Source organism: Nycticebus coucang, chromosome 17 (genome assembly GCF_027406575.1).
Source record: "Nycticebus coucang isolate mNycCou1 chromosome 17, mNycCou1.pri, whole genome shotgun sequence".
Taxonomy (NCBI): Eukaryota; Metazoa; Chordata; class Mammalia; order Primates; family Lorisidae; genus Nycticebus; species Nycticebus coucang.
Genome location: NC_069796.1, coordinates 46742360 through 46768740, shown reverse-complemented (window position 1 = coordinate 46768740; position 26381 = coordinate 46742360). Strand labels below are relative to the sequence as shown.

The window sequence follows — 26381 nt, the reverse complement described above, 5'->3', positions numbered from 1 at the left end:
ACGTCTTCTGTGAAAAGAAAAATGGCAATATTTTAGGCTTTGTTAGACAGAGAGGCCCTAAGAAACCCTCAGCTCCACTGTGTCATAAAGGCAGCTTTGAGCAATGTATAACTGAATGGGCGTGGCTATATTCCCATAAAACTTTATTCAAAAAACAAGAGCAGTATGGATCTGGCCCAGGGGCTGTAGTTTGCTCACCCTGGTCTAGATGATATTCACTTCCATTCACTTTAGAAAGATGGATAGTAAGATCTAGATTGTCCTTACTGAAGCACAGAGAAATATCAACCAGATGAGAAGAGGACATTTTTATATGTTAGGATTTTTTTGTTTTGTTAGAGCGGCTGCTCTGGTAACGTTATAAGCCTTGTTTCCTAAGCCTGTATGTCAAGAAGTATTACTCTTGCCTCTCATTAGGGGAAAGATATTTGCACACATCCTTTAACTCCACACATGCCTTCTGGCTTCTTATTATGTCTTGTCCTGGGAACCACTGGGTATACAGAGATGAGGAAGGCTCATTAGCGGCCTTCTAGGAATTTCCAATCTGGGAAGACAAAGGAGAGGAGGTGATGTGGACAGTGTACCAAATAAATAAATAAATAAATAATAGCATACAGGAAAATGTGAAAAGGACCAGCAAGGAGGTGTCACCAGAGTGCACAGAGTAGACAGTGGCGGGAGAAAATGACTTTGTCCTGGGCAAGTAGGGTGGCATGATAGGAGAGGGTGACATCTAGCCAGGCCATGAGGAATGTGAGGTCCCAAAAGAAGTCTAAGGAAGGGCAGGTCAGGAAGAGGAAACAGTAGGCATATAGGTAGAGATGTGCAAAACACAGTGGCCTCCCCTGTGCTGGATCAAAGGACAGGTGAGGAGAGGGAGAAAGGGGAGCTGGAAGTCCAGCCAGTCCTTTCTGAGAGCCTTGCAAAGCTAAGGGGCTCAGATTTTATTCCACAACTTAAAAAAGCCTAGGTTTCTAGGTTGTTTGTCTTTTTTTTGGGGGGGGGGGCAGAGTCTTCTATACTCTCTCACACTGGTAGACTGCTTTTGCATCAGAACTCACAGCAACCTCATACCCGTGAGCTTAAGCAATCCTCTTGCCTCAGCCTCCTGAGTAGCTGGAACTACAGATGTGCACCACTACACCTGGTTAGTTTTTTGGTTTTTAGTAAAGACGGAAGTCTCTACTAAAAGGGTCTCACTCTTGCTCAGGCTGGTCTTGAACTCCTGAGCTCAAGTAATCCACCCAACCTCGGCCTCCCAGAGTGTTAGAATTACAGGCTTGAGACACCTATACCCAGCCAAGGCTGGCTAGTTTTTGAGGAGGCACAAAGGTAAGATGAGAACTGGGCTTTACTGAGAGAGTATAACCAGTAGTGTGGGGAAAGCTAGGTTCAGTAAATGAACCTCTAAGTACTACAGAACAACACTGTCCGCGAGAAATATAATATGAGCCACAAATGCAAGCCATGTATGCAACTTTAAAGTTTCTTGTTAGCCACAATTTTAAAAAGTAAAAAGAAATGGAATTAGTTTTTATAATACAGTTTAATTTATCCAAAATATAATAATTCCATAATCAACATAAAAACAATTAATGAGATATTCTTTATCTCACTTTAAGTCTTTGAAATTCAGAGTGTTTTTATACCTAGAGCAAATCTCAACTCAAACTTGAAGCAGTCAATGTGGCTAGTGGCTGCCAGCTAGGACAGCACAGTTCTAGAGCCTGTGAGAGGCTAGGCCCGCAGGCAGGCGTCAGGTGGAGGTAAGCTCACAAGGTGGGTGGTTGAGGATGCCTGGCTGTTTATTTTGCCAAGTCCCCTTGAGCTCTTTTAGAATAATCATCATGAGAATAATTTCTGTGCCTTTAAAAATCAATTATTCATAAAATGCCATGCAGTCTTAGAAAATATTATTCTAGCTAAAATAAAGGTAAGTAAAATCTCAAACACTCTACATGATAATTGCAATGGTTTTAATAGGGAGTTTGAATCTTAAAATTATTCAGCTGGAAAGAAAGTCTCATTATTTTGTGACACCTTCCAGTTTTATAAATGGCAGAGATTTAATGTCACTCAACTAGGTAGCACTCCTGGGGCTCCTCAATTTTCTTAACTTTTTCCGGATTATTCTGTGTGTATGGTATGCATGTGTGTGTGTGTGTGTGTGTGTGTGTGAGACAGACAGAAGAGACAAAGACAGAGTGAGGCGACAGAGATGAAGTGGGGGGAAGGACAACCAAAGCCTTACTGAAAGGCTTTTTCAAGCTGCGGTTGCCAAGCCCTGCCATGACCTACCTAATCAGAGGCTGACTCACAGCCAGATTAATGAGTGCCATCGCTCGTCTACAGAGAAACCTGTATGATCACTGGAAATGTAACCAAACACAGATTTTTTTAAGCAGAATTCCTGAAAGGTAAAAAGATTGTAAGAAATTCTTCATAAAACTGCTCAGAGTGCTGGCCTTAGGGGCAGGAAAGGAGCAGGATAAAAAAGGACACAGGACTGTCCACAGAGCACACGGGAGTAACAGGGGCCACCAAAGTCCTGTGTCAGAGAGAAGACCCAGGAACTGCAGCACTATAGCTGTCACTGTGGTTTGTATATGTCTGTGTGTGTAATGTACAGGCAGTCCCCAACTTACAAACATCCAATTTACACACAGCTCACAGGAACAGAGGCTATTACAGCAAGTCCCCGAGTTACAAACGTCTGAGTAGGACTCACACTTACAAAAGGGGGCTAGTACAGGAAACAGGTAAATGTATGTGTTCCAATTTATTTATTTATTTTATTTTTTTTTATTTATTTATTTTTTTTTTTTGTAGAGACAGAGTCTCACTTTATGGCCCTCGGTAGAGTGCCATGACCTCACACAGCTCACAGCAACCTCCAACTCCTGGGCTTAAGCGATTCTCTTGCCTCAGCCTCCCAAGTAGCTGGGACTACAGGCGCCCACCACAACGCCCGGCTATTGTTCCAATTTATGTACAAATTCAAATTAAAGACAGACCTACAGAACCTGTCTTGTTTGTAACCCGGGGACTGCCTGTGTAGAGTTCAGGGGTGACACTAAGTGTCCATACTAGACAGGTGTGCTGAGGCTGTCATCCGCTGTCTTTGTCCTCTAATCCCTCACCCTCCGCAGCAGCAGCAGCTTCTTTTCAAAAAAAAGGAGGAAGTGGATATTTTTAAAATATCATTTTAGGCACTACTTTATTAACTTGACGTCAATGTCAAACTATGAGCTGTCCTGAGACACCCACGTTTGTCAGTGTGGCTCTCGCTGGGGGTGTGCAGTCTGAAAGGCTTTCCAGGTGATCTGTTTTGAACTCTTCCTCACCAATGCGAAAACTATTACAGCAATATTTAAACATTTTTTTGACATGTATGCCAATAACCTGGGGATTTACTGAAATGCGCATTCGGAGGCCTGGGAGGGAACTCGGGATCCCACATTTCCAACAAGCCTCGAGGTGGCGCTGGCGGTGCCTGTGTGCAGACCACACATTGCGCAGGAAGCCCCAGAACACCAAATATTTACCTGAACAAAGTGATATACATATCCTTAGGTATTTCCTCCTATCACACGCCCTATTCCTAGCTGTAAGGCTCGGGGTTCTATTCCCGCAGAGGCCTGGAATTTGAAAAGAAATGAGGAATTGGGAGATCACAGCAGCCTGAGCTGCAGATCCTGCCTGGGAGCCCCCCTTCCCTCCCTCGGAGGCTCATTTCTCTTCACCCTTTCTTCTCTGCCTTTAGGTATCCAAGCTTGAACGAGAGAAGACTCAAGAAGTGAAGAGGATTCGGGAGCTGGAGCAGCGCAAGCACACGGTGCTGGTGACGGAACTCAAGTCCAAGCTCCACGAGGAGAAGATGAAGGAGCTGCAGGCCGTGAGGGAGAATCTCATCAAGCAGCACGAGCAAGAAATGTCAAGGACGGTCAAGGTGCGGGACGGGGAGATCCAGAGGCTCAAGTCGGCGCTCTGTGCTCTCCGGGACGGCAGCAGTGACAAAGTAAGGACAGCGCTCACCATCGAGGCCCGCGAGGAGGCCCGGAGACTGTTTGACGCCGAGCGCCTTAAGCTCCTCCAGGAAATTACGGACCTGAAAACGGCCAAGAAGCAGGTGGACGAGGCTCTGAGCAATATGATCCAGGCGGACAAAATCAAGGCTGGGGACCTTCGGAGTGAGCACCAGTCCCACCAAGAAGCCATCTCCAAGATCAAGTGGGAGTCAGAGCGGGATATTCGCAGGCTGGTTAGTACCGGTCCCTTCCAGGTCCCCGAGCGCCGTGGCATTTGCTTCTCCCGGTGGCCCTGAGCTGGTGGGTCGCGAACAAGGCCTGCCTCTGCCAAGCGCTCTACCTAAAACACAGGGGAGAGCGATGGGGAGGTAGGTGGCTAGGTAGGTAGTTAAATAGCTAGATACACCCAGGCCCTACTGAAATTGTAAAGTAAATGGTAAGAGATTTTGGAATCACTTTTCTCATAAAAACTAGATTCTCCAGCCCCACATATAGGAAGAGTATCTATCTGTTCAATGATTACTGCTCTCCCAGATATTTATTAAAATACTCTAAATTATGAACTCATCCAAAGTCAGCATGTTTTTGTGGGCTTTCCATTTATAATATCTTGTTGGAATTTTTTTAGAGGAGTAGAGGAAATTTCTGGGACTTTCAAGATATCTGAAAACGCTGGCCACCATGAACATCCTGCATGACCAGGAGTCTTTCTTCCGGGAACTGTGTCTGGAAGAAAGCTACACAGCAATAAAACCCTTGAGCATTTCAAAAATAGATCTTTTCCCAATTACAAACAGGGGCCATTTAAACAGGACCCATTAAAATTTTTTACTTGGGTGTCATTCCCAAGTAGCTTGTTTGCTGTTTATAATTTCTAAGATTTGCCTCAGCCTCTACAGAGTTGGGTCTTTCCTTCTAACATGTATGACCAAAAGCCACATAGGCCTCTCACCAAGCTTAAAAATAAAACAAACATAACTATCATCTGAAAACTAGAATGTCCTTTTTTTTTATTTTTTATTAAATCATAGCTGTGTACATTGATATGATCATGGGGTATCATTCACTAGCTTCACAGACCGTTTGACACACTTTCATCACACTGGTTAACATAGCCTTCCTGGCATTCTTTCAGTTACTGTGCCAAGACACTTAACATTCCACATTTACCAAGTTTCACATATACTCTTGTAAGATGCACCCCTGGTGTAATCCCACCAATCCTCTTCCCTCTACCCATCCTCCCTCCCTCCCCTCCCTTTCCCCCTTCCCCCTATTCTTAGGTTGTAACTGGGTTATAGCTTTCATGTGAAAGCCCTAAATTAGTTTCATAGTAGGGCTGAGTACATTGGGTACTTTTTCTTCCATTCTTGAGATACTTTACTAAGAAGAATATGTTCCAGCTCCATCCATGTAAACATGAAAGAGGTAAAGTCTCCATCTTTCTTTAAGGTTGCATAATATTCCATGGTGTACATATACTACAATTTTAGCCTTATCCAATTAGAGAAGAAAAAAATACTTGCGTTCATCTACACTCAGATCTTCAGCATTGGTTATATCTTAGTTGTATCTTACCAAATTAACCATCACCTGTTAGAGCGTTTTTTATGTTTCTCTAAAAATTATGTTCTCTTAGGAAAAACTATGTTTCCTTTTTTCATCTTCCAATTCTAAACAATCACTTTCTGAGAATCTTAATTGACATTCCTTGGATGATATCTCTAGGATTTTAATTTTAAGTTCAAAGTGGTAGAACACTTTTAAAAAGCTAACATGTAATTTTCTTTGTACTGTAATACAGTGTGACTGTAAAATATTGCCTTTGCCACACTTTCTGAATTCTTTATCTGCAGTTTATTCTATTGCACTATTTGACAATTAAAAACCAAACACAGTGCAGAAATATTGAATTCTGCCCTGCCTTTGGTTTTTGAAATGACAACGACTGAAGAAGAATAAATCGAGACTTTGAACTCTGGAGTCAGCAGGTGGGTAAATGAAAAGGACGCTTGCACAAAGTATTTTGTTTATTCACGGTTTTCAATATAAAATCTAACTATATCCACTTGTTAATCTGTAAATTTTTGCCATGACCTTTTTTTTTTACCAGCATAACTAATGTAGGTCCCAAACCCCTTTTAATAATAGTGTAAAATCCAAGTCACCTGAAGTTAACAAAAAAACTTGGTGCATAGAGAATAACATAGAAAACTTTTTCAAGAATGCAGATTTACTTATCTTCATTTTTCCCTTCTTATTGCCTTGTTCCTATCCCTATCCTCAGCTCCATTTCGGAACTGCAAGGGAGAAAAATGGGAACCCTTCTGTCTGGAAAATCTCCCCAGAGAATTCTGGCCTATACCCTTTCCTATCTAAGAAATAGAGCTTTGGCTAATTTTCAGTATTCTAAGCTCACAGCCCATGCTCTTAGGCACTCTGCAGTAAAGCCTGCTCAGCACTAATTACTAGGTACCCCATAGAAAACCACTTCTGGAAATGCAGGATGTGAATAATCTTGGAGCCAGTATAGCATAGCGCCTAACATAATGGTCTTCACCATCAGAAGATCGCATTAAAAATCAGGCTTCACAATTTACTAGCCAATTTACTTTGACCGAGTTTTTATACTTTGTGGTCTTTAATCATCATCTGTAAAATAGTGATAACAGAACTTACTGAATAGGTGTGCAAAGTTCTGAGTATAGTACCTTGAATATAGTAAAAGATTGATAAATTTCTGTTATGATGATGGTGACAATGGGGATGAACGTAGGCAGGAATGGAATGTATTCCCAGCAAGTTCATTTAGGTGGAATACATAAGAATCAACTGGAAACATGAAGTTCTGGAGCTTTGTTGAACTATAAATAAAAATAACATTCTAGATGACAGGTCTGACAAGCGAAGATGCTTCTCAGTTAAGAAAAACACTGGACTCAAGTCTTCTGCAAAGAGAAACTAAAGACAATGGACAATATTTACTCCCTTACCAAGTTATCAGATGATATTACAGCATAACGTGGAATTTAGCCTAATGCCCTCCCAAAATTGACCTAAAAGTTAATCATGCGACTTAGAGGCAACAGCACGTGTCTAAGAGCACAGTAATGAAAGATTTATACAAAGTGATGTGTATAAGGAGACATTATTGGAAAAAAAAAAAAAACAACATAATGGTGTTTGTATTAAATATCTTTTCTCCATCTCCACTTTGAATATTCAATAGAATATAAGGAAATAACAAGAAAGCTTTCACCTAATGGCTCTGCTCTCTTTGAAGGTTGTTCATAGACATTCACTTCATTAGCCTTCATCTAGGGATGGCAGAAAGGTTTCAGTCAGAGGGAACTCTGTTAATAAGTATCAAAGGCCTTTAGTTGAGAAATACTTCTGAGGCCATGCTCAGGCGTAACAGAATTAAGTGTTAAGATCAGTAAGTATATCCCACAGATGTGCAGTGGGGAGATAGTGGCTCATATTACCAGGTATTTTCCATCCCTGTATTTACAAAGTGGTTTTCTGATATCAATTGTAAAGTGGTTGCTAAGAACTGACTGAAATATGCCTGGGAATGTGAAGAGCCATGAAAGATCCCTCTCCAAGTCTTTGGAAATGACTATGCCACTGAAGTCTGGTCCACAGTTTCTTCAGTTACACATGACCTACTAATAGTGGCAACTGCTATTTGGGTTGAACTTGAATTCCCATTCCCCCAAAGAGGAGATAACACCAAAAATTATCCTGGGGAAACCCTGTAGTGGAATGTTTAGTATTCATCTTTATTAAGATTAATGACCCATTTCAGAGTTAGGCTTTTCTTTCCATATCTAATCAACCCAGACCATTTCGAACAATGTATTGAAACAAAACATCTACACAGGAGATACTGGAAAGAAAAAAAAATTACTCTCCTTGGGCGGCGCCTGTGGCTCAGTCGCTAAGGCGCCGGCCCCATATACCGAGGGTGGCCGGTTCAAACCCAGCCCTGGCTGAACTGCAACCAAAAAATAGCCGGGCGTTGTGGCAGGCCCCTGTAGTCCCAGCTACTTGGGAGGCTGAGGCAAGAGAATTGCTTAAGCCCAGGAGTTGGAGGTTGCTGTGAGCTGTATGATGCCATGGCACTCTACCAAGGGCCATAAAGTAAAACTCTGTCTCTACAAAAAAAAAAAAAAATTACTCTCCTTAACATCTAATTAACCTGGGATAACCCTTCATTACACAATGTTACCTTATCTTATTCATGAAGCCAACACACTTAATACACTTTGTTACAGTAATGATTTTTTAATATATCAATCAGATGAAAGAAGTGAAACTCACACCACAGTAAAAATGTATTTCTTTACAGCACTGTTAAATATTATGTCCTGGGTCTCATTTAATTCAGATGGATGAAATCAAAGCCAAGGACAGGATCATCTTTTCCCTGGAAAAGGAACTGGAGACCCAGACAGGCTATGTACAGAAACTCCAACTGCAGAAGGAGGCTTTGGATGAACAACTCTTTCTGGTCAAAGAAGCTGAGTGTAACATGAGCAGTCCAAAACGAGAAATTCCAGGAAGGGCAGGAGATGGCTCTGAACACTGCAGCAGTCCTGTAAGTCCACTCCACTTGAAGTGGAGAACCCGTCAACTTCTATTTAACTCCCAAGTTTTCCTTTTCACTTATGCTCTTTCCTGTTTAATACAAAGAAATCAATTCTACCTGCTGCTATAAAATGAGCTAGTGTCTTGGGAACGGAGTTTTCTAAACTCATAGACAACAAAGTGGTCTGCACTGCATTAGCAGATCACATGAGAATTACCAATTTCTTTAAAGCCTTGATAGAATTTTTCTAGCCAGATGATACCTATCCAAACTTATGTCTGTTATAAAAGCCATAAATTAGATGAAAATACTTTCCTCTGGTTAGGTGCTATGTCACAGAAGTATATATTATATTATAAAAGTATAATAATATTCAATTGCTAAAGTTTTTTTGTGAACAATTGGCTTTCAAGTTGGTAAAAATGGTTATCATCTACAGGGGTCAAAATGTATAACTGTATAAAAGTCAAAACGATTTTATGATCTTTACATGAAAGCTTCTAGTCAGATTGCACTTGACATTTATACTTCCCTGGATTTTCATCAATTTATGTAAGAAATTATTTTCAGAAGTGCAGTGATAGAAATCGGCTTGCATGTAGTTGGATATATGTCTCATACCTTTAAAATTATTTAGCTGCTGTAATGATGAACATGTATTATTTAAAAATAGAGATGGGTTCCAAAGTACTACTTAAAACTAAGCAATGAATAATTTATGAATTGGTATTCAGGATATATATATCCTAGTAAGTGGTGGAGTGAATACTGATCTAGATTTTAGCAGATGTAAGTTCCATCACCAACACACCTGCAATATAGCAAAGTTGTCAAGAGAAAAGGCTTTAGAGTTAGACCCCCTGGCTCAAATCCTGGATCGGCCATGTATTGTCATGACCTTAGGCAATTCACTTCACTGCTCAGTCTCCTCAAATGTAAAATAGAGGCTACAGTGGTATTCCACAAGGCTGGTCGAAGGATGAGAAAAATGATATATGAAATGTTGAGCACAGTGTCTGGCACGCAGTTAGCCTTCAACACATATTAGTTATTGATCTACTGACATTAGTCACAAGATCTTGATCGGGTTATGACCTACCTGAATTTTACCTGTTTTGCCAAATCCTCTAGGATATCGTGAACCTAGGAATACAATGTGTGTGAAAGTGCCTTGTGGACAGTATGATACTATCAAAATGTAAGATGATAGCAGAATTACAAGCACATGATAATAACATTTTTACATGTTCTACAGCAGAGAATTAAGCCAATGACTGCTGCATGTAAAGTGAGTTGTGGAGATTCTGCCAATGGACAAGCCAGTTGCACAGCACCGAATATACTAGCGAGGGCTGGCCAATAAAAAGCAGCGAGGGCTGCTGTTTTTTTAATGCATAAAGATTATGCACCAGTATTTTCTCCCTCTGACCTCTATCTTCAGAAGAATGCAGGAATTTACAAAGCCCATCCCGGCCTCCCACTCTGTTCCCTCTGTGGCTAAATGTAATAGCCAGACAGCTGTCTGAGCCATTGGAAGTGGCGTGCAGCATGACATGAGGGTTGTTCCTTGAACCCTGTGTAATCACAGCATGACCTTGGTCTCACAGCACACAGCTCTGATAAGCTGGTCCAGTCTTCTGCATGCCCCCTGCCCCAAGTCCCAGCTCTAGGGAGCATCTGCCACATTGAATTTATTTGCATTTTCAACGAGCTTGGTCTCCAACCCAAGTGGTGATTATTCGGAGTTTAAAAAGGGTAAATTTACTCTTCCCTGAGTATAAGAACATTTTGCTCTCACTTCATGACCCACCTAGGAAAACGGAGCCTATTACTTCCATAAGTACTGAGTGGTATTCCAAAATGTTGCAAAAAGTGTTACTGAAGAAATGTCCGTTTTCATTTTCACGTGTAGGACTTGCGAAGAAATCAAAAGAGAATAGCTGAATTGAATGCTACTATAAGAAAATTGGAAGACAGGAATACCTTGCTTGGAGATGAACGAAATGAACTGGTGAGTTAAACTTAAAATGGTTGTTTTCTTGTCGTTGTTGTTAAGTGTTATGTCACAAAAGTATAATATCAGTAAAGTGCACCAATAATAAAGGTTCAGTTCAGTAAACACTCACAAAGTGACACCCCATATAACCACCCCTGAGGTGAGTAAGTGGAAGATTACCAGCATCTCAGCACTTCCCCTTGTCACCATCCTAGGAAAATTAGCTAGTATTCTGCCATCACCATAGATGTCTGTCACTTTTTAAACATTTTTTGTAAATGGAATCATGTAATATTCAGTCTTTTTGTGTCTAGCGTCTTTTGTGGCTTATGCTCAGCATTATTTGTGAGATTCATCCATCATGCTGTGTGTAGGGTTCATTCATTTTTCATTACTCTGTAGTATTAATTAATATATTGCAGTGTATTTATCCATTCTTTGGGGGTGGGTGGGTTGTTTTTTGCTTTTTTTTTGGAGACAGAGTTTCACTTTGTCACCCTTGGTAGAGTGCCATGGCATCATAGTTCACAGCAACCTTAAACTCCTGGGCTTAAGCGATTCTCTTGCCTCAGCCTCCTGAGTAGCTGGGAATACAGGTGCCTGCCACAACACCCGGCTATTTTTAGAGATGGTGGTCTTGCTCTTGCGACAGGCTCTCAAACCCATGAGCTCAGGCAATCCACCTGCCTCAGCTGCCCAGAGTGCTAGGATTACAGGTGTAAGCCACTGCGCCCGGCTAGTTTTTTCTATTTTTAGTAGAAACAGGGTCTCAATTTCTGCTCAGGCTGGTCTCAAACTCCAGAGCTCAGGCAATCATGACCTTTGAAATGTGTTGTGATTTTCTTTATGATCCCAGTATATGGTCAATTTTAGAAACATTACTTGTTAACATGGAAAGAAGATAAACTCTACAATTGTTAGTTGCCATTTGATCTGAATTTGTTAATAGTCTTGTTTAAAATTTTTGTATCCTGTTTTGGTGTGGTGGCTTACGCTTGTAATCATAGCACTGTGGGAGGCCGAGGCAAGGGTCCCTTGAGTTCGGGAGTTCTAGACTAGCCTGAGCAAGAGCAAGATCCTGTCTCTACTAAAACTAGAAAAATTAGCCAGGCATTATGATAGGCACCTGTAGTCACAGCTATTAGGGAGGCTGAGGCAGAAGGATCATTTGAACCTAGGAGTTTGAGGTTGCTGTGAGTTATAATGACACCATGGCACTTCAGCCTGGGCAACAGAGTGAGACCTGGTCTAAATAAAATAAAATAAAATCATCTATGTCCTCACTAATATGTTTGTTTGCTGTTCTTTCAACAGATTTGTGTATACGTTTTCTTAATCCTGTTAATTTGCTCTCCATATATTTGAATTCATTACTATATGCATATAAATTAATATTTATTATGTGTTTTTTGCGTATTGACCTTCATATCATTCTGGAATGTTGTCTCCAGTAATACTTCTTGATTTAAATATACTTCTTATGTATGTATATTTACATATATTTTTATATAAGTATATAATTTAAAAATATATATTTATAACAATACATACATATGCAGAGATACATATGTATTTAGCTTTTAACCTTTCTCTTTTACATTTAAGGTACATCTGAGAAGAAACATTTTGTTGGGTACTTTAGGGCTGTGGTTAATAATGTATGGAATAGCAGAATAATAGATATTTTCTTTTCTTTGTGCTTATCTGCATTTTCTATGAATAGTATATGCTAAATTTAAATATAGACATAGATTAAAATAGAAACGTAGTGGAATAATTTATTTGTCCTTCTTTCTACACAGTATCTCATAATCATACTTCAGGCACCTAAGCTTACCAAGTGAAGATTAAATCACATTATTTATGAAATAAATCTAAGTTTAGTCTTGATATAAATGACATTTTCAAACTGAGATTGAGGTGGGGTTGGGGCAGTGCTATTTAGGAACTTCAAGGGGAACTTTTACAAACATTCATAGGTGGCTAAGTCTCCCATTTCAGCCCCTCTCATGATGTTAGACTCTCAACAGCAGGAGTGAATACTTTTAAAAATCTTCCCAAATATTGGGAATATTTATGATACATCATCCCTCCCTTTTCCTTCTTCAGGAGCTCCTTCTCCAATCCATATTCACATTCTGCATCATTAGTATGAAACGGATGCACTAGCCAGGAGAACTTTAAAGTGGAGATCTATTATGTGGGGATCTATTCAGTGGAGATCTTTTATGACCTAGGATGATCATAAAACACATCACCCAAACTGGAATGTATCACCCAGGCCTGTAATCCCTGCAGTCTGGGAGGCAAGGCTGGAGGATCACTTCAGCCTGAGAGTTGGAGATGGCCCTGAGCTATGATGATACTACTGCACTCCTGCTGGGGAGACAGAGTGAGACTCTGTGTCAAAAAAAAAAAAGAGTAAAATGGGAGACTATTAACAATTACTCCAAGACAACTTTCATAAACTTAAGCCAGTGTGGTTTTGTTTTGATTTTGGCATTATCTGTAGACATTTTGGGGTTGTCCTAAGTGGCAGGATGTTATTGGCATCCAGAGTGCAGAGGCCAGGAATGCTGCTGAGCATCCTACAATGCACAGGACAGCCCTTCACAGCACAAACCCCACCCAAAAAAAGAAAAACAAAACCCGATCTGGCCCAAAATGTCAAGGCTCCCTGTGCTGAAAATCTGCTAAACTAATCAGGCAAATGAGACTATAGTCACTCTTAATTATAGATGAATAACAATACTTTTCTTAGGCTTGGTAAAAGTCATATATTCTTAAACACAAACATCAGTGTACCTAAAGGTGTTTTTCCCCTTAATAAAACTGCCTTAATGATAATCTTCGAGTGAGTCAGGAGATTTCAGTGAGCTCTCTGAGCGAGAGAATGGGCTTTGGGAGTGGCCAGGACAGACTCGGTCCTGGCCGCATCACTCTGTGACCCTGTGATTTGGATGAACTCCTTTTCCTCTCTGAACCAATGAGGACATTACAGGTCCAGGAATTGAGGCTGTGTGCAGTGGGGAAGCGGAGGCCAGGAAGCGAAGGGGGAAAGGAACAGTTAATCCCCGAGCACTTCCACGAGCATTCTCCCCACAGCACCTCCTTTGAGGGTATAGATGGATGCAGGGTTATGATGATTATAATGAGAAGCCATCAAGGGCAAGGGGAAATGTAGCAGTCAGTCTGCTAAACGGAGGACTGAAGTCCCGGTGGCCAGTTCCGAGCGGACAGACGTGGCTACAGAGTTGCTTTCACCCCACTCTCCCTGCCCCGTGTCCCCCAAACACCAGAAACAGATTTTAACTTCTTTCTTCCCAGTTAAAACGCGTGCGGGAAACTGAAAAACAATGCAAACCTCTCCTGGAAAGGAACAAGTGCCTCGCCAAGAGAAATGATGAATTGATGGTGTCCTTGCAACGCATGGAAGAAAAACTGAAAGCTGTTACCAAGGAGAATTCGGAAATGGTGTGTATCACAGACTCTGCAAAACTGTGGCTGCCTTCTTCATATTGCTCCAATAACCTACCTGATTGTTACTTCTCAGCTTATTTTTAAAATACAGTGCTATTTGGATTTTCCCTTATGTAAGCAAGGAAGCTTTAAGGAAGAAAGCAAGAGATGGTTGCTGGCTCTGAATTTTATGGGGTTTCTAAATTTGCAGAATGGTGGGAATGCTTCCAAGAATGTTTGTTCTCCAAAAGCTTGGAAATGGAGAAGCAAAGCTTCAACAGAACTCCTCTCCCACAGAAACCCTACTTCCGAGATTGCACTAGTGTGCTATTTACAGACTTACACACCAGGAACACCTTGTCTTCTAAGATCTTGCATAATAGTTGGGAAATAGATCCCATTCCTTGCATTGTGTGTGGGCAAGTGATGGGCTAATGTTCTCCTTGATAGACTGCCAGTACATCCATAGAGATCTTCAGACAATTCCCAATGATTTTGACTTAGTATCGCAGGTAAAATGTACCTGAGGATTTTAGTTGGTGTGTGTGTGTTCAAGCGAGGCAGTTTTCAAATGTAGCTGGAGCCTCATAAACTTTCTACAAATAATTTTGTGTTTACAGCTAAAGTTTGGGATTTTTAAGGTCTCCACCTTACCTTCTTCTTTTCCAATTCAGAGAGAAAAAATAACATCCCATCCACCTTTGAAGAAATTAAAATCTCTGAATGATCTCGACCAAGCTAATGAGGAACAAGAAACAGAGTTTCTAAAGCTTCAGGTCATTGAGCAACAGAACATTATTGATGAGCTCACAAGGGTAGGTCTTGATCAAGCTGTAAACTCTAAATTGTTTCCAATGGCAAGTAGCCAACAAGACATATACTGAAAGCCCTTAACATTTTTGGATAACCCTAGAGGCCCCAGTTTATACGTTCAATATATGATTACGTTTAAGAGACTATATTCCAAATATATTTTATGGTATTAAACTGCTTTATACCTTTTTAATTATAAACTTTTTTAACTGATTTGATAAATATAAACTGCAAAGCACATTAAGAGAACTTTCTGATGCATTGTTATATAAGTTGGCAGATAGGGTGGGTGTGTCTTTTAATTTCCTTCCAATATCAGGATCCTGAGAATCAGAGATTGAATATGTTGCCTACACTAGCAAGATCATATATCCATCTTGTTTCCAACCACCTGATTCAGTCTCTAGCACATAATTATAGTTGAATAAATATTCGTTGGGTGTACAGCAACACCATAATTATCAACAGAGCTGAAATTCCGGTCCAGATTTCTGGCCATTATGGCAGTACCTGCTGAGCGGGAGGGGCAGTTATTACTACCATCTGCACCTGGCTGAGTCTGCACCAGGAGAAAAGGCTAAGACCTCTAGACGCCTTTGGGTTTTCCTCTTTGCCTCTCGGTCATTATTCTGTGAATGACATGTTCAGTTGCTCTCACTTCAGGACCAAGCAAGGCCGAGAGACCTGAAGAACTAGGGGGATTTAGACAGCAGTGTCCTGAGTAGGATGAGCAAGATGATTCACTGCCATTGAGAGGAGAAGAATTATAACTTACGTTAATAATTCTTATAGTTTGTTTTTTTAAAAAAAAATTGTGTTGATAATACATACACTATATTAGGAGGATAATCTAAGATAAATTATAAAAGTCTCCGATACATTGGTTGCATGTTACAAATGTTTTTACTTACAAAAGTGAAAAATAAAAAAGACTGATACACCACTAGCTTAAACCAGCTTATTTATTAAATGTCATCTGAAGCCCTCTTTCCCTCACCTTATTTTCACATCCTAATAAATCATAAATCTTACAGCTTCATTAGTCCAGGAATTTACCTGTCTTTGAGTATCCTGAAATTAAACTGTAAGTTTTTAATAGAATTTGGGGCTATTAAACCATACTGATCACACTTCCAGGAAGACAATTACTCCATCGTTTAAATTCATACAGTAAATACATGAATACTTAGTGGCTAAACCCTAAATTCCTAGGATAGCTGCATTCACAGCAAAAACTCATCAAGAAATTGATCATTATTTCTAAGCATTCCTTGAGATTCCCAGAAAAATTAAAACAACAACAAAAAAGAAAAAAAAACACTAAATGTTCTAACCAACAGTATAAACTAGATATTCTGTTTGCAGTTGTATTTTCAGGGATTACAGGTGAGAGCAAGGATCCCCCAATTGCCCAAAGACAGTTTTCTATGCATTCAAAATGACTAAATGAAAAGCACAAATTTTACTTCATTGTGAAATGATATTTTTTAACATAAATTAAAATTGTATTGGATTTGAGAAAACTGAACTGTGCTTAGGGGAAATATGAGTAACTGTTTTTAGAGCTATTTGATTTTTAAGTATAAAATGAAGAATTCTGATTAGGAACACAGTACCCTTTCTGATTATGAGGATCTCAGATCCACATACATTATCAGACAAAACAGCAGAATGTTCTAACTTTGAAAATATTTATGCATCCAAATATTTACATATCCAAAAGTTGCCAAAATTTATAAAGCAAATCCTAATTCCATTTAATTCCATTCTAAACGTAATGCCCTAGGGGAAAAACAATTCTTTCTTTACAAACAAAACAAAAAGCCATCTGAAAAGTCTTTCATCTGTTTTCCAGGATCGAGAAAAGCTCATCCGTAGGAGAAAGCATAGAAGAAGTTCCAAGCCCATCAAGGTAATAAGAAAACTAGGTTATCAGGCATTTGCCACTGACAGCCAGAGAAATGAGTCTTGGCACGGAGTCTTCCTGCAGAGATGTGATAAATCAGATGTTCCTGAACTGCTGCAGTAAACCATGGGCTTCATTTGTTAGAAGAAAATCTCTTCTCTTGGCATTTCTTAGAAGTCTAAATATGATTGTGTGTGGAGTTCAGCCTGAAAGGGTTTCCTTTAAGATAACATTCTCTAAATAGAGATACCACTAGGTTTGATGTAAGAAAGGATCATCTGAGGATCTGGAGTAACACTCCAAGAACACGTAAAAGCTGCAAACGATTTAATGTCTCCCACTGAATAACATTAGGGTCTGACGCCCAGCCTATAACTGATTATTATATTTTCATCATTCACTCAGGCAATAAAATTGATAATGTTTCCCCAAATCTACCAATATCTATATAGGCTCTTATAATCCACAAGGTTTTGTTATTTACTCTGTTTAATTTTTGTTTTTCTTTTTACTGAGTCTATCATTTGTTTTGGCTGTGGAAATAGATAACAATACTTCAATCTGATAATCCCCTCTACAAAGGTGCCTGGGTCTTTAAGGTCCTTTGATCATAGATTAAATACTGGAAAGAGAAGTAAATCACATTCTCTCATCATGCTATAAAACACAATATAAAAGAGGCTTCAGTGTTTCTATGAGTGTTTCATGACTCTTCCTTGAATGTGTTAGAAATGTAATGATATGGGAGAAACACTTAGTGGAATTATTGTGTTCATGTCTCATGTTTTTATTTCATCAAAGAAGCATTAAAGGTTCCATGTCTTTTATGTTCATCTACACTCATGCCAGTTGGCAATATCTTAATAATATTCATCTTTCCCAACTTTTAGCTGTGTCAGTAAACACGTCCTTTTCTCCATTCAGAGGCCTGTTTTGGACCCATTTATTGGCTATGATGAGGACTCCATGGATTCAGAGACATCATCCATGGCCTCGTTTAGAACAGACAGGACACCAGCAACTCCCGATGATGACCTGGATGAAGTAAGCTTTTCCATTTCTTTAGTCTTGGGTGATAGTGTCACTAAATCTTTCCTTTTAGTGGAAGAAAAAGCATTTCACTTTTCATCGCTTATGAGCAGCACAGAGTAATCTCCTAACAGTGACCAATTTGAGACCACACACTTGACATTATCTCTGAAAACTAACTTCACCTGTTACTTGATATAGGTATCAGATAACCCTTTTAGAAAGCTTCTCTACAATTCAGCTCTATAACTTGAAGACTTCTTTCAAAATAAAGGCTACAATCCAAAATGCTTCATCTAGGGAAGATATGAACCGAGGAACAACTTTAGAAGTTATTGGGCGGCGCCTGTGGCTCAGTGAGCAGGGCGCCGGCCCCATATGCCGAGGGTGGCGGGTTCAAACCCAGCCCTGGCCAAACTGCAACAAAACAATAGCCGGGTGTTGTGGCGGGCGCCTGTAGTCCCAGCTACTCGGGAGGCTGAGGCAGGAGAATCGCCTAAGCCCAGGAGTTGGAGGTTGCTGTGAGCTGTGTGATGCCATGGCACTCTACCGAGGGCAATAAAGTGAAACTCTGTCTCTACAAAAAAAAAAAGTAGTCTTTTGTATACAGTCTCAGACACTGTGTAGCAAAGCATGTTTCATCAGAGTGACGTAGAGGGCTCAAATACAATGAGAATTCCTGGATCCTACCATACAGCTCCTGACTCAGGATCCTGGGGGATAAAACCCCACAATCTATACTGTTCATGAAATTCTGTGATGATTGTGTTACCCCATGAAGTTTAAGACCTAAAGCTCTAAAAACAGTTTTTGCAACTTATCTGGGAAAAAAAGTTTTGGAAATGAATATACTAAAAAGAAATGAGTAAACTTATAAGATATCTTGAATCTAGAGACATAATCAACTTAGATCTAAATTTCCTCAAATTTAGATCTCAAATCTAGGCCTGACTTTTTTCCTTTAGATCCAAAATGGAATGAAATCTACACCCAAATGGATAATAATCAGAAATGTATAAATAAGTAAAAATTCTTATTTTTTAAAAAGAAATATGTACATATTTCTGCAGAGTCCATCTTCAAAGTATTAACAGTATTCGTGTCCATAAATATACTTTAGAATTAAAAACAAAATCAAAACAGAATACTAAAACAGACCTTTCACTTCTTTTTAAAGGTTAGAAAGAAGTTAGTATTTCACATTGAACATAGGACCTGAATATAACACAGTTATTTTTGGCTTTTCTTTTTAACCTCAAGAGTTTAGCAGCTGAAGAATCTGAGCTACGATTTCGACAATTAACAAAAGAATACCAGGCCCTGCAAAGAGCATATGCCCTCCTACAGGAGCAGACTGGGGGCATCATTGATGCTGAACGAGAAGCCAAGGTTAGTGAAACCTGTGAGGGTGCTCTGAGTTAGCGTGCAGCAGGCAGAGCACAGACGTACCAGGGACACAAAAATATCAGTAGGACACCTTTTCCTGCACCATTCTCTCCTCTGTAGCTTTTGAACTCTTTTATCTTTTATGTCAACAAACCTTGAATCTAGAGGCCTTAGAACCAGCTTAGACCAATGTTATTGTTCCTTCAAAGACAGTTGCATATATAGTTCTTATTCTTGCTATTTGAAAACTTAACATTTTCAAAGCTAGACAATATTCTATTTAGTAATCCATTTTTTAGTTTCTTTCTTGAAAAAGAACTTTTAACTTTCAAAAGCAACAGCTGGTTTCTTTCCTTCATTCACAAGTGCACAGCACTACGTTTGACATCTTAACCAAGAATTTTCACAGACAATATCTGACTTAACCCTTGCAACCGCCCCCTAAAGCAGGTGTTTTCTTCTAGAAGAATTTGAGACTCAGAAAGGTTAATTGAATCACCAAAGATCACACAGCTACTAAATTACAAAGCTGGGATTCCAACTCAGATCTTAGTGGGTCGTATATTCTTTCCATTATATCACAACTGCCTGTCATAACCCTATTTCAAAACAAAAGGGAAAAGAACCTCATGTAACACTGATACTTAAAACTTACTGAATGCTTGGCTATGCTCCAGGTACTGTGCTGACCACTTTACACACACTGTCTGTGCAATCCTAAAACAACTCTTGGATCTGGATTCCATTATCATATTCTTTTAGCAGAAGAGGAAATAGTAACTTAATGAAGTTAAATTTTTGACCTAAAGTCCCAAAGCTAGGATATGAAGCTAGCCTCTGACTCAGGCATAACCACCAGACTGTGACTGCCTCATAGATAAATTTACAGGGTGCAAAAGGGATCATGACCACTCTGTAATTATATCCCACTTTCTTTTTGGAAGGTCTGCAATGCACTGAGGAGTGTTGTAGGAACTAGTATTACTTTTTAGCGGGAAAAGATAGATATAACAGTTATAAATGTTTAAATGGTGATGCACACATACACACATAAAGCAATCAACATGTTTTAAAAACCACTAATTTGAAATAAGACAGGCAAGCAGTTGTTAGAAAGAAATGTGCCTGCATGCCTTCACATGGATGTATTACAGTACTGTAATATTTGTGTTTTCACTATTAGTATTTATTAAGAATTCTTACTAACATGGTATTGAATATTTAAAATAGTATCATATGTCTTGTTTTTTTGAGAAGTGATGATACAGAAACCAGTCCCCTCTCATCAGATTCTCCCATTTAAATAAAAGATTAGCATTAGCTCTAGACATGAAAGTAAAAAAAGGTACCACTTTGAGCAAAATACTCTAAAAGATATCAAGATGTTAGGAAACGAGCAATAGAATAAATTCAAAGAAAGTTGAAATGCAAAAATAGATAATATAGATGAAAACATTAATAAAAACAAAAGATGTCATTTGGATATAAGAAAAATAGATTATAGTCAATATAACTTCAAGGTTAAAATAGATCTTAGCAAAATTAAGCATAGACTTGTTAGACATGACAAAGGTAAATATATAATGTTTAACGGTCCAAAGAAATATTCTGCTGACAATGAAGAATAAAAAAATACTATCAGTTGCTGATTTTACTCAACCTTAGATACTGAAGAATTTATCCCGTTTCTAAGATAACAACAATAAAAACCAGGTGTATGGGCAGGAAACAAACAAACAAAAAAAAAACACCTCGAATTTTTTATAAAGGAATAAGTTTGTATATAGTGATAAGATCCTTTGGTCATAGAAAATTCTTTTTATTTTCTTTCACTTGTTGAGTTCTAGTCAAGACACCTGCGGTGCATCTTACAAGGGTATATGTGAATCCTAGTAAATGTAGGATGTAAAGGTCTTAGCAAAATAACTAAGAAAATGCCATGAAAGCTATGTTAACTAGTGTGATGAAAATGTGTCAAACAGTCTGTGAACCAAGTGTATGGTGCCCCATGATCATACTAATATACACAGCTATGATTTAATAAAAAAAGAAAGAAAGAAAGAAAGAAAGAAAGAAAGAAAGAAAGAAAGAAAGAAAGAACGAAAGAAAGAAAGAAAGAAAGAAAGAAAGAAAGAAACATGAGAGGAAGGAAGATATTGAATGACCCTTTTACTTGTTAAGCTCTGGAATTTTGATTTCACCAGGCTCAAGAACAGCTCCAAGCGGAGGTGCAAAGGTACAAAGCCAAAATTGAAGATCTGGAAGCGACTCTGGCTCAGAAAGGGCAGGTAGGCGCTCACTTGCTGGCTCTCCTGCAGGTGCACACAATTCAGTGTGACTTTTCTCTAGCTTACCTGTGCATGGGCCACCTCCAAGACACGGCTTGGCTCTCCATGGGGACCTTTCTCAAACAGGGTCAGAACATTCAACTCTGTATTTCCATCCCTGGTGTTGTTTGGGCCAAAATGTGAACCCAGCCACAGCAGTGAATGAGGTTGGGCAAAAGAGAGACGAGGAGAAGCCTTGTACAAATAGCCTGGAGTTGTCATAAGCTGCGTCCTTTGCCTCTATGCTACATTTATGGTTCTGCATTTTAATGTTTTCCATCCATATGTATCTAGCCTGTGTGCATTCCGACCCTTTTCACTTTTTTCCTGTGTGGTCACTTCTGAGTCCCCAGAAGGCTGGTCCTGGATTATTCAGACTGAAAAAGGTAGAGTAGTAAGTGATGATGAAAAGGGGTTGCAGTTTCCTGGCAACTTTGGCCCTGATGTCTTTGAAGAAGGAGCTGGCCGGGGTGGGTGTCATTTACCAGACGTTGGCAGGCAAACAAACGGGGTGGAAGAAGACTTCCCTAGCAAAGTGGTTTGACAACACAGGCTCTTTCGTGCCACTCTGAAATGCTGACTGCGCGATATTCTTTGTCAAACAGGATTCACACTGGGTAGAAGATAAACAACTTTTCATTAAGAGAAACCAGGAGCTTTTAGAAAAGGTATGTTGGGCAAACACCCTAGTGGGGCAAAGTAGAAAATGATTAGAGATCCAGGAGCAGCAGGAGGTGCTCTCAGGAGTGGCACAAGGGCCAGGGGAAGGGGAAGCTTTTCGGTGCTGCTCTGTCCTCTGCTACATCCTCAACCGCATCCCTGTCACCACCATCACCATCAGCTGAGTGGCACACGTGCATGGCTCTGCGCTGGGCTTTGTGCAGACGCAAAAGGATGTGACCCCTGAAACCTACCGACTTGTTGATCATATATATGTGCTGTATCGATACCGTGCATATATATACGCACACGCATACGCACACGCACACATCCTGTATGGTTGTCCACCTACGAAAAACATTCTGTGAATAGGACTTGTTATTTTGTACAAGGAAGTGACAGAACATGACTCCAAGGTCATGCTGCATCCTAACACAGATTTGTCTTCCCACTTGTAATCTTTTTGCTAAGCTTGCCTGTTTCTACTTCTGTTTAAAGGAAATAATTGTTTTAGATGTATCCAAAGCACAAAACAATACGCCCAGGAAATTTGTCAACAAATTAAGATACAAAAGCGTGGTTTAGGCCCAAGAGGTAGAATTAATCTTGGTTGTCTGAACATAGGTTATTGATTTGGGACCATTAAACGTAACAGAGAACACCGTTTAAAATCAAAGCTGGAGTTCCCCATGGTATTCACCTTCCACGAATCTAGAGAAAGATTACAAAATAATCTTATGTTATCCTTGGCAAAAGCAGAATTTGAAAGTTGAGTCAGGGAAGTAATCCTACAAGGCAATTTATAGTTAGGAGGAATGATTTTAGAATTATTTCTACCTTTCTACTTTTTAAGTAATAAAAGTTCATCACGACATCCTGGTAAGCATGAGAAAGAGGAAAAAGGCGTTTCTCTTTTCTCCCTTCTAGTCTGGCAGAGGCTTTCAAAGACGGAACCAATGTGTACATCATATAGTCTGGGTAGTTATTCCAAAATGAAGAGCCCGTGCTCTAGGGAATAGCAAGAGGCCCTTTCGGAAAACGTCATTGCCATTGGTCTTGGTCTGTGAATTGCAATCTGTGAACCACTGTTCTAATTGCTTCACTAACTACAACAGAACCAGCAGGCTGTCCAAATATCCCATCACTGATCCAATACAAGATTCTAGCAATTGAATCTCTTTCATAAACTAAGTCAACTTCTAAAAACTTTCATAAGTTCACTAGACCACAAATACATGTATCTATGGTTGAGTGGTGTTAATTAATATCACTTACTCTCTCACTTTTTCCCCACCTTTATTTTCCCATTAGTCTCAGAGATGCCTGGAAATAAATGTTATTACATTTCTTTATCATTGAAATAATGATTCTCATTATGTTTTCTGTCTGGTTTCCTTTACTCTTGATTTCTTTGGACTAAAAATGGGATTTTTGAACCTAGGCTTCCAAGAATAAAAGGATGCCCAAAGTAACAATGAAGCCAAATACTTTACTTCAAAATTATAGGTTTGGGAAAGTAAGGTGCATCCTATGATTTAAAAAAAAAAAAAAAAACTTTTCTGATTCCTTAAAATCCAAAAATGACTCAGACATGGACTTTGCCTATAGTGGGAGGCGCATTCGTGCACAGCTAACTGAACTTCATACTTCATCAGGTTAAACTAGAGTTCTTATAAGAAAGTCTATAGGAAAACAGAAGGAAGAGGTGTTACTTCTCCACGAGTAGACTGGGAAGACTCCTATAGACGTTAGAGCTTGGTGTTTAAGGAAGTATAGGGCTTTCTCATATAGAAAAGGAAAGTTTTATATATGAGAAGAGCTGTTTCTAAAAAATTTGTTTCTCTGACAACTTAAACTCCAGAAATGAGAGGGGTTAATCCTCTTAATTATACCAGTAAATCTGGTTCTGATACACTGTCTCTGACCCATCACAAAGACATACGTTTGCTATTCACAGGATTGCCCACATTTTATCCCAAGGAACAGAGCTGTCTTCCAGCCTTTTTCTCTGGAATTCAAAACAACTCAACAAAGAATAACGAGAAGGAAAGTTATTTTATTCATAACTACTTGGGAATGTTTTTCATGATCTGGAAGATTTATTCACTGAATAAATGCATACCATCCGCGCTTGCTTTGAAAAGTTATAGATGCTTTCTGCAATGCTCACCTAACTTCAGGATTTACTTTATTAGATAGAAAAGCAGGAGGCAGAAAATCACCGGTTACAACAGGAACTACAAGACGCCAGAGACCAGAATGAGCTGCTGGAGTTTCGAAACCTAGAGCTAGAAGTAAGGAAATGATGATGGTGGTGATAAAGCTAATAATAACAATAACAATTAACGTGTCCCTACCACACGAAGGAGCTAGTGACTGAGTTAACCCTTTCAAATTTTTTCTCTCATTTGGACCTTGCAATCACTCTCAAGATTTTATATCTGTGGCAATTGAGATTAAATAACTTATCCAAGTCCCATGACTAGTAAGGAAGTGGTAAAGCCTTAATGTAACTCAGAGCTCTCTGCTCAGATACACTTTTCAACATTGCTGCCTTTGTAAATAGGCTAATAATTTTTTAATAATTTAAACAATAGGTTTCAATCATCCTCAGTATTTCTTGACTTTTAAATAACCATCCCCATCCTTCATCAGATTTTGACACATCAAAAACTGTTAGCTCAAGAATTATATTTCAAAATGTGCTCTCTAGAAATATTTTTAGTTAAATTTAAATTTATAAGTTAACTTTTTAGTCTTCAATGCATTTATCCAAAAAAAAAAAAAATACTAGTTAAGAAGCAAGATAACTTGTCTTAGGAAATATCTTGATTCATCTACCCAATTTTAAGGTTGTTGTTTTGTTTGTTTTTTTCAAGTGAAACATACAAATCAAATCCAAAAATGTGGAATAGAGTCTAGTTGAAAGTATATGGATATGTAAAAGGATAAGAAAAATACCCCCACTTGATTTCTCTCTTACTTTGCCAGCAATCTCTTCTTGAGGCTATTTCAGATTAGATGTAGACAAAAAGTTGGCAGTTGGCATGCTTCAGTGAAGAAGAGTAAGTCATCTTTTGTTGCCCACATATCTTACTCATAAAGCCTGAGTGCACTGAATATGCAGTAGGCTCTTACCTGCCATAAAATTTCACGGCAAGACCCTTCTTTGTGATATCTGAAAGCTCTAAATATTCATACCGTTGAAATAGGAACTCCACTTCCTGCATTTCCCTAATCAAAAGATTTGCAAGAGATGGATGACACCATCTATAAATTCTTCTCCTCTACCTCGTCGTCGACTAGCCAATTCTTTCCCATTCAATTTAAGTATGAACATCCTGGTTTGATTTTCTTTTCCAAATGACATTGATCAACTGCTGAAATGGCATAAAGAGACGACTGGTTTAGTCTTTAGTCAGTTGTTGCTTTTTAATTTTAATTTCTATATATTCTCCACTGTATTTCAAGGAAAGAGAGAGACGATCCCCTCCATTTAATCTCCAAATTCACCCATTCTCAGATGGTGTGAGTGCTCTACAGATCTACTGTATGAAAGAAGGTGTCAAGGTAGGCAGATATTTAATTTTTTTTTTATGTTTGTAAGAAATTAGGAAAACTGGGAATTAGAAAAAGGAAGGGCACTCATGACTCCTTGGTCTTTCCGTCACTGGATTACCTTTTGAGACAAACAATGTAGGAATTGAAAATGGTCACATCTATTGGAGAATCAACAGAACATAAAATAATGTATTACACATGTGTAAATGGTAGCAACAAAGAAGGCAGGCACCCATGATTACTTAGAACAGGATAACATAAAGAATGGTACAGAAGAATCACAATATTTATTAAGATGATTAGCCTTAATTATCTAGGAGAAATATGAAACAAATCTGATACTTCAAGAAACACACTTGAAATCTGCCATACGAGAAAGTTTTGTTGAATCCCCTTTTTGTGCCACCCTAAGTGCTGTGAAATTAATTTATACTCCTGGAGTTTCAGAGTTACAAGAGACTATAAAGTCACCTAGTCCACTTTCTCTTTTGATATGGTTAATTTAAGGTGGAGTTCTCTCTTTGAAAGTGCTCAGGGTTTATAACATGTTGCTTATTAGATAAAACATAATACTATCTTTAGTGCTACTAAAATACATTATAAATATTAAGTTGAATTGCAG

The 26381-nt window shown here is 39.0% G+C and overlaps 1 protein-coding gene across 3 annotated transcripts in view; it reads left to right on the top strand.

The window, feature by feature from the left end:
- The window catches only part of JAKMIP2 (janus kinase and microtubule interacting protein 2), a 158435-nt gene that overhangs the window by 103540 nt on the left and 28514 nt on the right, over nt 1-26381 (top strand). For 2 of the 3 annotated variants that reach the window (XM_053567254.1, XM_053567253.1), the window contains exons 3-14: nt 3767-4264; nt 8422-8631; nt 10535-10633; nt 13946-14092; nt 14752-14892; nt 16746-16802; nt 17721-17840; nt 19086-19214; nt 21416-21499; nt 22144-22206; nt 24394-24492; nt 25670-25768. In XM_053567254.1, the coding sequence (XP_053423229.1) occupies nt 3767-4264; nt 8422-8631; nt 10535-10633; nt 13946-14092; nt 14752-14892; nt 16746-16802; nt 17721-17840; nt 19086-19214; nt 21416-21499; nt 22144-22206; nt 24394-24492; nt 25670-25768 (1746 nt within the window). The remainder of the gene's footprint in view (nt 1-3766; nt 4265-8421; nt 8632-10534; nt 10634-13945; nt 14093-14751; nt 14893-16745; nt 16803-17720; nt 17841-19085; nt 19215-21415; nt 21500-22143; nt 22207-24393; nt 24493-25669; nt 25769-26381) is intronic. The other variant, XM_053567255.1, reaches the window with a different exon arrangement.